Source organism: Durio zibethinus, chromosome 22, assembly GCF_047325235.1.
Source record: "Durio zibethinus cultivar Kanyao isolate XHJ-2024 chromosome 22, ASM4732523v1, whole genome shotgun sequence".
NCBI lineage: Eukaryota > Viridiplantae > Streptophyta > Magnoliopsida > Malvales > Malvaceae > Durio > Durio zibethinus.
In genome coordinates, this window is record NC_143183.1 from 2,855,610 (window position 1) to 2,869,610 (window position 14,001).

At 32.6% G+C, this 14,001-nt stretch overlaps 2 protein-coding genes and 1 pseudogene across 2 annotated transcripts; all 3 read right to left on the bottom strand.

Annotated features, from left to right (window-relative positions):
* Positions 1-136: 136 nt before the first annotated feature.
* On the bottom strand, positions 137-5,404 carry LOC111307016 (GTPase-activating protein gyp1-like). Its single transcript, XM_089751526.1, has 7 exons — positions 4,763-5,404; positions 4,588-4,679; positions 3,033-3,304; positions 2,533-2,618; positions 2,285-2,386; positions 1,277-1,398; positions 137-323 (listed from the first exon to the last, which is right to left on the bottom strand). Exons 1-7 carry the CDS (start codon positions 4,772-4,774, stop codon positions 305-307), a joined length of 705 nt encoding a protein of 234 aa, XP_089607652.1. The 5' UTR covers positions 4,775-5,404; the 3' UTR covers positions 137-304.
* LOC149512480 (putative disease resistance protein RGA3) lies at positions 5,107-9,075 on the bottom strand (annotated as a pseudogene).
* On the bottom strand, positions 6,927-7,726 carry LOC149512481 (putative disease resistance protein RGA4). Its single transcript, XM_089751453.1, has 2 exons — positions 7,417-7,726; positions 6,927-7,204 (listed from the first exon to the last, which is right to left on the bottom strand). Exons 1-2 carry the CDS (start codon positions 7,724-7,726, stop codon positions 6,927-6,929), a joined length of 588 nt encoding a protein of 195 aa, XP_089607579.1.
* Positions 9,076-14,001: the final 4,926 nt, after the last annotated feature.

The window sequence follows — 14,001 nt, forward strand, 5'->3', positions numbered from 1 at the left end:
GTGGCATTAAAACACAGTTACTGATAAAATGACATTTCTACTTGGTTACTCAAGAATAACCCATAGGCATCCGTCATTGATGTTTACTTGGAGTAAAAAACAGGTATTATTTACAAAGAACCTGTTCGAAAAGATAGACTATCATCTATACAATATACTTGAATAGTTTGATACTAGAAAATGTCCAATTATCTCTCTTCTTGCCATGGTTTGATCCTGTGATAACCTTTAATATCAGAACCTCGTTTCAAGTAGGCAGTAAAATATAACGAATCCCTTATTCCTGCACTAGTGTCCTGCGTTTTCAACCCCTAGAAGTTAACCTGACATACAAAAGAAGAAACAGCTTAAATGGGAACTGACCGTATCCTGCTATTTTGAGAAGAAACAGGTTAAATGGAGGCTAATTGTTTCAGATTCCAAGTATACATGTTTGAAATCAGAAAGTTCATGTAAACGAGACCTAATGGTTTAATCTTTGGTTATAATCTTACTTTATTTTACAAAGAAAATCGTAACTTAAGATTAAAAAAAAGAATTATAAATGTTAAAATTTGAATTCTAAAACTATGAATTCTACCTCTTAAAGGTAACTGCAAAAACCAACTAAATTAAACTTGAGGTCTGATTATGGTTTCACTCTTTGTTACTTCATTTATCCTCTCTTCCATATTTTGAAACAATATAGATTTTAATGGCCTTCTCCTTTCATTCTCCACTTTCAAGTTTCACGCCGACAGTCACTTCAGCTTTTGGCCTTTAGGATTCAGTTTCAGTACTCAGTATGTCATTCTCAAGATTGTTACCTGGTTGACTAAGATTAACTCATATGGCACAAGAATAACAATGCCAAGATTCTTTCATCAAACATTAAGTAACAACTGGGATCTCAAATAAGATCTCTGGGTAGGATACCATTTCTAAAAAATGTGTGATCAAAATAAAAAAAAAAAAAAATTAAACACCACTCTCTCTCAGCTCTGTTAATGGAAATCAAAATTTGTTATACAAGGAAAATATTCTTTCTTATGCTCAAGGAAGATGAAAAAAGGAATGCTAGCTTGGTATTACAAATATGTGAAATAACATGCTACAATACAAGAAGAAACATTTCTTAGCCTCTACTTGAAAAGAAAAACATGCACATTGCTCTTTGAACCACTTTGATCAACAAACAAATAGAAGTTAAGGGGAGAAAAAGAGAACTGGTCAATATATAGTAAACATTAAATTTCTGTTTAGCTAGCTAAGTGGCTGGGAGAGCTGTTAAACATACTGTGCCACGTATGCCCTGGAAAGTACCATTTCAAGCTCTTGATATGTCCAGTTGTGAGTTGGAAGGTGTTGAAGGAACATCACCAACTCTTGGAAATTAAGCTTCCGAAGTTTATCCGACCACTGAGGATATAGACAAACCATTTATCCGTTTAGCTTAGCAAGATTCATCAGGATTATGAACAATCATAAAGGACAAAATTATTTCCAGAGGCATCCAATATCGAAGCATCATTAATTATGGGACAAAAAGAATTGCAGTTGAATGTTTACAAATCACAGCAGTAAAGATCATCAGCGGGGTCTGTAAGGAATCAGATAAATTTTCTAAAGTATTATTGGAAAATAATGGAGATGATGAAAAGAAAATTTAAAGGAAAGAATAAAGAGAAGCAAAAAGGAGGTGGATGTTCCTTAGGAATCATGCAGAAGTGAAGTTTAAAGTAGGACATTACGCAAAACAGAAACGATATAACAGGCTGTTGCAGCAATGCAGGAAAACAAGCATCATTCTATTTAAATAGAGTAAATCTGAGAGAACACAAGCTCTTATACCTATGAAGTAAGCAGTAAGAGATGCTCACTTTAAGTTTGGATGTCATCCATCCAACAGCTTCACCCATGGTAATAATTATGTTTTTTTTGGTGTAAAAAGGTTTAGGGTGAGGGGAGGCTTCCCCTTTCAGGGCCAAAACAGACTGCAAGCCTCATAGAGGACTTACATTACATTTACAGATCACCCACCAAAAAGGACTGCTGGTAGTGGGATTAAAAACTGTGCTTTTCAAGTGAAATATTTGAACCTTACCAACTCAACCAACCCATTGGCGTAATAATTAATGTTTTAGACCAAAGAAATAGTCATAAGAAAAAGAAGCAAGAAAAAAACACACACAGACACGCATCTTTTTATTTGAAGAATTATCATAGCTGTATCTCCTTAAGGTTGCAGTCATAGATGAATGCTTGTAAATTACATCAGCACAAAGGAAGTTAAAGAACTTCTCACCGTTAAAAGAAAACTGGCAAATATGTACACAAGGAAATCAGGCAATGCATCTCCTTCAGCAAGATAGGTGTCCCATAGCCGGGATACCAGATGGAAAGGGATCTGTTAAACATATAAAAAAAAGAATAAACAAATAAATCTAATAGAGCCACAGGAAAAATTGAAAGTAGGACCAGTTTGTCAATCAGACAAAATTTGAAAGGCAGGATAATTAAACAAATGCATGTGATAGTGGGATTAAACCTTACCTCACGCATCAGCAGACAGTTAAGCCAGCGAAAAGCAAATTGAAGAAATTCAAGTCCCTGGTCCTCCATATGTCTAGAAACTGGTTCTGGTACAAGTTAACAGAAGAGTTAATAAGACAAAGAGATGAAATTAGAACATATAAAAAATAAACAAAGCTTTAAGTGAATAAAGAAAATCAAGTGCACATTATATACAGGGGCATGCTTACACATTGTCCACAAAGACAGACACATGCAAACCTCTTTCTTTTCTCTGTAACCTTAAAAATAAAATGCTTGTGGATACACATATACACACAAAAATCATTCCTTTTTTCTATAACATTAAGATGGTTGTGTCTGCATATGCATGCACAACCTCTTGCTTTCTTTAGAACCATTACAAGAAAAAATTCTGCACAATCAATGAAGGCTTAAATTCCCTTCACAAAGCAAATGGTGGTTGAGTTCATGAATAAAAAAAATACAGGGAGAGGATTGAAGGCCCCTAAAGAGTTTACCATCAATGCGCCTAACCGATTCCTCCAGCTTCAAAACAAGCCTCCGGATTCCTGGTTGAGCAAATGTGTAATGGTCTTGCATGCCATCAAACAACTTTGACAAGCACCAATAGCAATCAGCTTCTATGTTGGAGATTTTCTCTGAAGATATATCAGAGATTGACAACCTATCTATGCTCCCTTCTAAGCATTCTGATAAGAAGACAACTAGAAAGGGTGTGAAATGATCATTTATCCCATGCACATATCCACTTGCAGGATGCCGAATGGCCCTGTACACGAAGTTGAAGAAAAACATCAATTATCATCAAAACAGGGATCTCTTAGCATCTTAAGCTGCATAAGTTATAGCTCCATTTGAAAATAATAATTTACCGTCATCAACTATCACTTAAAATATGGAATTCAAACACATTATTAAGAAAAAAGAAGTGATCAGGGCACCAAAGTAGAGATTTACATTAAAACTGGAGCAGCAAAAATTCAGATAGTAGACTTCAAAGCTCTGTGTAATCATAATATCATGATATAAAATGACCTCCAAGCTCTCCAAAATAACAGCAATCATGAAGTCATTATAGTGTGGTAGACAGTTCAGAAAGAATCAAAGGATAAATCATACCAACATTTGAGAGAACTTTTTTTATGTTTACCGTTCAGAGGCCTATTAAACATTGAAGATTTACCAGAAGTTAGAAACCTTTACAAGTAAAGGCAAAAGTAACAATAGTAGTATAGGACATCTTTGTAAAGTATTTACCCACTAGAATCTGAACTACAGCTTACAAATTATTAGGATAGAGCTTAAACAAGTATCTATATAGGACATCTTAGTAAAGTATTTAGCCACTAGAATCCGAACTACAGCATACAAATTATTAGGATAGAACTTAAACAAGTATCTATCTGAGTGAGAGGTATATGTCCAACCACAGTAGTTAAACATCTCCAGTTAAGACCATTTGGGGTTCCATGCGAATGGATACTAAAATTAGACTGTAAACTTGTATATGATCATATCAACTACTAAAAAATTTCAATTTTATAAAAAAAGCATAAAAAATCTGGAAACTGTATCCTAACACAGAAGAAGAAAATACTCAAATTTATAAAGCAAAAAAATGAAGCTAGTAGGAGGAATTTTCTTGGTTAATCAAAGAAAACAAAGCAGGGATTAAATAAATATAGTACAATCTAAAATACCTCCCAAAATATAATTATTAACAACTGAATGTGAATGTACAATTAACACTCTATTAGGTTGTTGTTTTATTACTTGCTTTCTACAATTTGTATTTTGCTTCCTCAAATGTTTCTTTGAAGCAGTCACAAATAGTGAAACAAGAAATCGGCATACCATATGATATGTATAATTAAAAAAGAGTAACAGTTAAAAAACACTAATTCAAACATAATTGTTACACATAGAAGAATCAAGCCTTCTATTATCCATAAAACCAGAAGTTTTAGTTATCAATTCTTAAAAAATATTGTCTTACATGTTATAAGAAAGTCATCAACAAATTTGAATTCACCAATCCAAATAGTATCTTACCATGCATAAAGAATGAGCTCCAAGGATTTTTGAGCTTGTGCTTGCTGAAAGAAAGCAACATCAGGTACAGTTCTAGGACAATCAACAGCAATCTAACAAACAGAATAAACGCATTTGTTAATGGGTATAGAAGGCGCACAATCGAGTTTGGTAATTAAGTAAGGGCTGAAGGTACCTGGCGAATCATATTAATCAAATCATCTAACCGTTCAGTGTCTGGAATGTCATAAAATTGAGCAACACAATCAAGATACTCAAGGGGTTACCTCCTCAGAACTCCTTCCCTTCTATCTGAATTAGGTGGTGCATATCCCTGTTGTCAGTTCATACTTTAATTTCAAACAACCTAGTCATTCCCCTGGCCCATGAAAAGGTAAAATTTAGAGGCAGTTTAACGCCACTGCCGATTCCCTGAACTGGGTCGAGCCGAGGACCAGCTGTTCTTCATTGTTCCGGGGATTATGTTGATGGCGAGTTACGACTCGGAAGGCTGAGTCGACTTGGGAGCGAGTGGGGGGGTCAGGACCCGGCGGAGAATGAGAGGGTGAGGGTGGAGGGAAGTGAGGCTTTGGTGGAGGTGGGTGGCGGCTGTAAGAGCTGGTAAGGGAGGACACCGGGGAAGGCGTGTTCGGTTAGGGAGAAGTAGTGGGTGTAGGCTGAGTCGCATGATGAGTTGAACTCGGACGAGTTGGTTGACGCTGTGGTCACTCGCTTAGATGCTGATTGTAAAGTCCCCATCTCTCAGTTTCAGTTTGGTTCTGTCTCTGTGACGTTCGGAATATTTGGATAAGATGTAAATTTACTTTATTGTCCCCAAGCCTTTGGCCCGCGTTCGAAAGGAAATTAGGGGTTTGATTTTGAGTCAAAAAAAATATATTTATATTAGGACTTTGTTTTTTTGATGTGATAAAAAAATTTATTTTTGTTATTTTATTTTGTTAAAAATATCGAAATTAAGGATAAAATAAAAGTATATTTGTAAGAAAAAAAACTTTTTCTTTACAACAAATCATTTGTGTAGCGTTTCCTTTTGTCTTTGCTTGAATGTTAGCCCTACTGGCTTCTGCATTGTCTTTTACATCTTCAAGGTTGCATATTTCAATTTTCCTCCCAGTTGGCTTAAGCATCCCTGTTCTTCTACTCGGCATCCCTTTTCTGTGCCCACGAAAAAGAAGGACAACGTTTGAAGACAAGTTAAGCGTCCAATACCAACTGGCATTAACATTTCAAGATCGAAATATATATGTCTCAAGCTTCCCAAGAGAACTCTTTACAACTCTCAAGGTTTGCAGATTATAGAGCGAGTAGAGGACTTTGGTAGCTCTGTGACATTTGTTCTTTGGATGTCAAAGAATCTTAAACGCTTTAATTTGCCCAGAGAATCTTACAACTTTTTTATTTAGGCTCCAGATAAATTTCAAGTCCGTAAGCTTTTGAGATCCCTGAAAAAAATACATCAACCTTGGAAAACAAAGAGTGCAACTTTGGTGCAGTATGTCCTAAAATGGCTGGCACCAGGTCCCCATTGAAGATGACACTCATATGTCGAATATGAGAAGTATCACGCATGGAGTCGGTATCCAAAACCATGGTTTGTTCTTTTGAAACAAACACTGCAAGATCATGCACTAAATCATGCATCTTACAAACTTCAATGTTCCCATAGGCATCCCTTTCCACATCTTGGAACAAGGAATTTGATAAGAGTACTTCAAGTGTGCATTACCAGTATCCTCCATAGTCATATAATGACCTTCTTGAGATGGATGAAGAAATCCTTCAGCCATCCAAAACTGAATTAATTGCTCCTGGTCAATGCGAAAATCCTTGGGAAATTTTGAAAAATATGCAAAGCGCTGCTTCAAAGATGGTGAGGGCAAGCGATCAAAACTTAAACTTTAGCACATGCAAAATACCATCGTTCCTTTCAAGAGAATCCCAAATGATACAATGTTTAATCAACAACCACTCCTCTTTGTCTCTTTTATTGCTCATAGTCACTCCTATAACCCTTGCAACCAGTGGCACACCTCTGCACTTTTTAGCAATATCCTTTCCAATAACCTCCATTTCTGGTGGTATTGAAGCGCTTCCAAATCTTCTTTGATTATGGACCAGCAGTCATCATCCGCCGATTTCTTAGGATAGTGCCTATGTTCAGGAACTGTTCTCATCACCAATGCTACATAATCACTGCGAGTTGTCACAATAATTTTACTCCCTATATTTCTACTTCTTCCTAACAGACAACCTTTTAAATCTTCCCATTTTTCATTGTTTTCATTCCAAACATCATCAAGTATGAGAAGATATCTTTCCTCTTCTAATTCTTTTTGTATTCATCGAAGCACTGTATCTTTGTTTTTAATTGCACAAGGGTTTTTGCTAAGAGATTCTAGCATCTCTACGAAAATCCTTTCCACATCAAAATCATCAGACACACAAACCCACATGATTTTCCCAAAATGATCTGGTATTGGCTCATTGTTGCATACTACTTTTGCCAAAGTAGTCTTCCCAAATCCAGCCATACCTACAATAGGTACAACAGAGAGAGTTTGCTGAGTATTGGAGTTAATCAACAAGTTAATAATTTTTGAGACATCATCGCCCCTTCCTACAACATGAGATGAATCACCAATTAAAGAGAGGGTCTCTTGGTTTCCTCTAGGTACAAGAACTATTTCCCCAACTTTCCTTTGGAGTTCAAATTAGCTGGCCTGATCATTAATGTTTCTGAGGGATATATTGATGTTTTTAATCTTATTACCCATCTTGAGACGATGTGACACGGGATGGAAGGTGAAATGAAATTGCAGACCTTTCTACCGATTTGGTTCTGAATTTTTACCTTCATCTGGAGATTTTGATAAGCAAACTCGTCTAGAACGTCATGAACCTCATAAGCAACATCTCTAAGCTCCTGCAGCCACAGCCTGACAGCCCCATCTCTAACATGCTTTTCCTGTGCATCTTGTAACATTGCCTGAATTATGGTTACCAAGACTCTAAGCTTTTCCAGGTCCTTCTTGAAACCCCAGGCTAGGCCAACTTGTTCAGTAGCAGCAAGTGAAATCACATTGGATAGCGTCAACTTCGCAGCACCACCAAGGACAGCTTCAACTACCTTCTGTTCCATATTAACTTCGGAGAAATTTTGCAGGTGATCTCTGAATCAGATTTCTCAATTATGGTAAAGCTTTTGCTTTTCCTCTGATGTAAAAGGTTTTAACCACGCTTGTAAAATTGACTTTGAATGTTATTCCAAGTCAACCGAGCTACATGCGTAATCAACTTCCATGTCCCTGGACTACTTAACACTATATACCGAAAATACCCTTTTTTAATGGAATTTTTTTTTCTTGCTGTCTCCAAGGCTTCCCGGGTTGCTCAAAGCTGACCTTTTGGACACTTTGTCTGAGTTGCAAAGACCAAATGAATTCCACTTAGCCCTCAAGGTAATTTTTTTAAATATATGTTTTCTTTTGTTGGAAACTTTTCTTGGGTTGCTCTGGTGAATTGTAAGGAACCCTTTAAAGCTTTATGTATTATGATTTGCTTTTCAGTTATGGGTTTTTAGCCGAAATGATGTCGGGGTTTAGGTCTTTGAATTTGTGAGGAAGGAAGTATGGTACAAACCAGACATGTCTTTGTACTGTGACATGATTCAGCTGTTGGGAAAGAATAGAATGACTGAAATGGCTGAACAACATTTTAATGAACCAGAAAAAGTTGGATAGAAAGCTGATACGAGGGCATTCAATGATTGGAGCATATTTACAAGTGGGTATGATTGAGAAGGCGATGGAGACACATGAGAGAATCAAGGCATCAGGCTGTTCTCCAGATAAGTTGACCTTTACAAATTTGATTAGGAACCTTAAGAATGCTGGGAAAGAAGAGGTACAGCAGTTTTAAAGAAGGATTGTACTGCACATCTGGAGTACCCTGAGAGATTCCTTGAAGATGTTCAAGAAAAGCATGCAAGGAATTCTATTTTCTATGTAGTTAGTTTTATTAGTTTTTGCTCTATTTCTATGCTTCTTGTATCTCTCCATTGAAAAGTTATGAGTCCTTTTTTATGACTTTCTATGGTCACTTCCTAGAGAAAGTTGTAAGACTCTGGTTTTCTAATTACCATATAAAGAAAGGAAATTATTTTGGAGAAGCATAGAATGAAATATCTTGCCCCATTTGTTATTTTGGAGAATCATGTAAGCATAGGATGTTTTTCTATCCTCGTTGAATCTAGTTACTTGATAACAATTAATTTGTTTCTCTACCAAGTGTTTTCTGAAAAAGAATAACAAACAAACACCCTATTGCACATGGATTCTAAAGGTTGTTCAGAGGATTCACAATGCGTGGAGTATAATTGGCTTGGACAATAGTTAACAACATCACAAATGTGAAGTACCATGTCATTAGCTAATGCATTTTGCCTTTTCTGTAACAATTTGGTTTTTTTTTTTTTTTTTTTTTTTTTTTTTTATGATGTGTGGATATTTTTGCAATGGTAATAATTGCCAATTGGTTTGGATAACAGAATGATAATTTTATTTTTATATAATCTAATCATATTATAATTGTTGTTACATTATTTTTCATTTATAGTCTATAAAATTTTTCACTGACACTATTAAGAGTGATATTCTAAAGTTTTAAACCCCTTTTCATTGATATTTTTACTCTTTATTATTTGCTTTTTTTTTTCTCGTAATACAAATAACAAAAAAGTAAATAAAAAATATCAATTAAACCAAATCTTAAATTTTTTGGTGAGAAAATAATTTATTAGGACAACAAAAATTCAATTCCTACAATGCTTTAAGGTATTTTCAAAGCATTTTTTTTTTTTTTTTTTGTTATGACTTCTTTCTTGAGGAGCTAGTAGGTGAAGGTGCAACTCTTCCACCACATTATTAGAGCTTTGAAATAAGAAAGGATTAATATTTTAAATAACACTTAAAATATAGTGAAATATAATATGATATTTGAATTTTAAAAAATTTTAATGTAATACTTAAATTATAAATTTGTTAATTAATATAGTACTCACTTTTAATGTGATTAATTTAAAATGATGATACGTGATAGATAAAAAAAATATTTCAAGTATTATATTACTTATCAAATTTATAATTTAATTACCATATTAAAAATTTTTTAAATTTGAATATTATATTAAACATTTCACTATAATTAATAGATTATTCATAACATTAATCCAATAAAAAAGCCAGCTTCTTCCCTCAGCATTCCAGGAAAATTGAGAGAGAAAGAGAAAGCAATGAAAGGAGATGGAATTGTCTAAAAAGAAAGAGGAAAGAAATAGATACTACTATACATGAAGAAGGCTTAGTCAAAATATACATGTAAATTCCCCACACATGACATAGTCAATCCTTGAAAACCCCTACAACTTCAAACCGGCTCAACCCCTCACTCTATAACTCTCTTCAGCACAAAAATGTACTGAAAACCAAAAATGAAAAAATGGGTACCAAGATTTCCAACGTACAATCATGGCAGCCTGCATCAAGAAATTGTTCATATAAAAATACAAGAAGCTATGATTTGAATACAAATCACTTAAATTAACCCTCATCTTAGTCGCATTTTGGTGTGCAAAAACAATGCATGTCAAAATTAAGATATCACTATTCTTGATTCTGACTACTAAAAGATCCTTTTACCATGTCAAACACCGATATCCATAAATCATTGCCTGTGGTAATAGATTGTTTTATTTGTTATTTTTAAAATTTCAGTACAGGAATGTTAGTCTTTGTTTCAATCGTTTTATTTATTGTTATTAAACTCTTGGCAAGGCGCGACCAGAATTTCTATGACAAGCTATAGTGTCATTTACTACATATACTCTATTAAACAGCCCCTTATCTGCTATCTTCAGCCTTTTATTTGCCATAAGCTTTCATGTAGTTAACCAAATAGAAAGGCAATACAAATAATAAATGTTACACACCAGGATTTTTCAGCGTCTCCTATGTTGGTAGGGCAGGCAATGACATTTCTGCAATAGTAGGCAGCAGCCTTTAGGACAATAAGATGAAGAAACAAGGCAAACATACTCCTTATTGAATTCCCACTTTTTAACTGTGTTGATCCCTTCAAAATAAAAGTAAACATACAAAAGTTATTCTTTCTCAAACAATTACCAGCTGGAGCACAAAGAGACAAGGATGACATTGAAGATGACGAAGGCCATGGAGCTGCAATATTGTCAATCAGGTCACATGTAATCTGTAGCCTGTTGAATTGTCAAATTCCACATCTCATGGCAAGCTTCGTAGTAGGCATCCTAGATACGTTGAAAATACCAAAATTTTCGGTCCTTATGGTTTATGAATTTCTTTCAAACTTTAGGAAATAATCATCTACCTAATTAATGCATATATCAAACTAGGAAAAAGTACAAAAAATATGTTAAGAGTAAAAATTTTCTAGTACGTAAAAAGAGGTCAATTGATGACTCTTAAGTGTTCAGCCTGCACATGCACGTACAAACACAGACACCATTTTTATTGTTAACCATACGTGAGAAGATTATGTTAGAAAAAATAAATAAGGGAAGAGATAAAATAGAAAAGAATTTTGATTTTGAGGCATAAAGAATATTATCTTAAAAATAATTATGTTTTTAAAATATAATAAAGTTTTAAACTCTTTAATCAGAAGTAGTAAAAATGGTTATTCTAAAAAAATTTTTATAATGAATGAGCAGACATAAACTTCTATTTAAATAGTTATAATTTTTTGTATAGTCATGACCTTTATGAATAATAATCTATTTATATTTAAATAGTTCTGATCATTTTTCATATGATAATTATTTTTGTTCAAACATAATTATCTAAAATATAAGTAATATTAATACAAAAATTGATTTTACTCATCAATAATTAAATCTTTCTATCCAATGTGGATACATCACATTCTAAACTATCAACAATCTTTCACTAGTTTGGAATGTTGGTGTTTAATTTTTACCTTTCACACAAATAAATACTATAAATACAAGAATGTATCTCTCGATTTAAACATTTAATCAACGTATATATCTTAGAATTTTAACCAAGTTGATGGTGTTCCCAAATTAAACCTCAACTCCTAGTGTTAAAATTGAAGATATGACATATATAATACTTATTTATTCTTCTATCAAAAGTTTATAACCGCTTTTAGTGCTATTATAATTATGTGCTTATTTTATTTATAAATATTTACAAAAGAAAACCTAATTCTTCTTGTTGAACCGGCACCATTTCTATGTTTATATAGGTTGAGTTTTCATTATGTCTCTATTACTTTAAACATTTAAAACTCCATTAAAAGTATAAAAACTCATCATTCCCACATAATGGATCACAGTAATTTTTAAAATTTGAACGGATTTTACTAGGACTTAACAAATACATAATAATAACTTATTTTTACCTATTAAACTTTGTAATTAGATGTTACTAATTCAAAGTTGGGTTTTCATTATTGGTGTCTAACAATAGGGGTTTAAATCCATTCTACTTGTAGTATTACTAACTAAATATTTTGGAATTCAATTTTCTTTTATGGTAATTATCCCTACTTGAAATTGAATCTCTAATATAATCACTTCAAGCTAATATGTCTAAACTTTTTATTTTGTATATCATTTATATGCTTAAGAAATTATTGCCTCATTCTTATCATTTTAAGACATAATTGGTTTTGGTTGTGACCACAACTCTATACTCATAAATTTTAACCATTCTATTTTTATACTTTTATATATTTTTAATACAATTATACTTCTAGTACAATTTGATAAACTCAATGAATAAACCAAATCATTATAGTCATTTTAAAATTTTTAAGGACCTTTTTATGATTTTACTTTAATAAGTGTTTAAACTTATTAGCTTATATAATTTGCTCGTAAAATTATACCAAAATCTTACAACAATATGGTGGAATTTTTATTTTTTTATTCTTATCACCCCCACCAAGTGCAAGTATGCATTCTTTTATTAAAGAATATCCCATTCAATTGTTAATATATCATATATACTTAATTAAGTTACTATTTTATTTATCTTTTCACTATTTGGAGGTTTTTTTTTTTTTTAAGTAGAAGGCCTTCAAATCCACCCTCAATGAAAGATAACTCAATATAATAATTTAGATCAATAAGCAGATTTCAAATATAATCATGCTTCTATAATCTCCTTTTAAGACTTTTTATGTCAATTCATAAATATTTATATGAATCTATTTCATCGTGGATACTATTAATAATTTTTTTACCATGAACAAGATAATTTTCATCACCCAAATGGATCAAATAGCATTCATTTTGCTATTATAAAAGCTTTCATATTCGCAAGATCTTTGAATCACTCAAAGCTTTCAAAGTAAATATGCTTTGAAATTTTCACTATATAAAACCATATATGATAAATTATTTGTGCGATATATGATTAGATCATATATATAAAAAAATTACCACAACATTATCAAGATTGTGGCATCAATTTTAGCTTACGGCTATTCTAAGTCAACCATGTTAATCCAGATCATACCTACAAATTATGTAGATTTGACTTTTGAAATTATCTCATTTGTAGTGATGGGTTTTAGTGAAAACCAACTATCTCAAATGTTATCATGAGTTTCTAATGCATATATTAATTGCCCAATGGTCAATTCAAAGTTCATGACTATTGAAACATCTAAACTTGATTTTAAAATTTTATGAAAACTTTATTTCTCCTCCATTGTGCAACTTATATATATCTATTATTTATCACTTTAATTGGTCATACCATTTTTGGATATATAATAAATTCAAACTTTATTCATGGCAACAATATGTATATGTACAATAAAAGTCCATAGTATATATATTTAATTCCAATTTCAAATACTTTCACAATCATTTTATGATCAATATGTTCATATCTAGATCACTATATCAATGTAAGTCATGAAACATGAATCCAAATAATCATTTTCATAAAATAGCATAAACAATAATTATAATATGAATTCTACTCATATTTCATGCAAATACTTGTGATGAATTTGCATTGGTTAAATCATTGATTGGCTAACTCCAAGGCTTATGGCTTTCATAAACCAATATTATTATCTAATCTCATATGTTCATATGGTGTATAACCCAGCCACATCCTTACCATTGTCATGAAATTATTGAAAATCTCGAAAACTTGTGCACTTTTCATTTTAATAGCCTTCAAAAGGCCATTTTTTTAGGTACAAGAAGTAAAAATATCTTCATTATTTTTAACCAATAATGTATTAATTGGATGATGGCATTCTATCTCTATAGTCTATATTTTTTTTATATGTATAAGAAAGAAAATTTCATCACATTCAATACATTTTCGTTATATA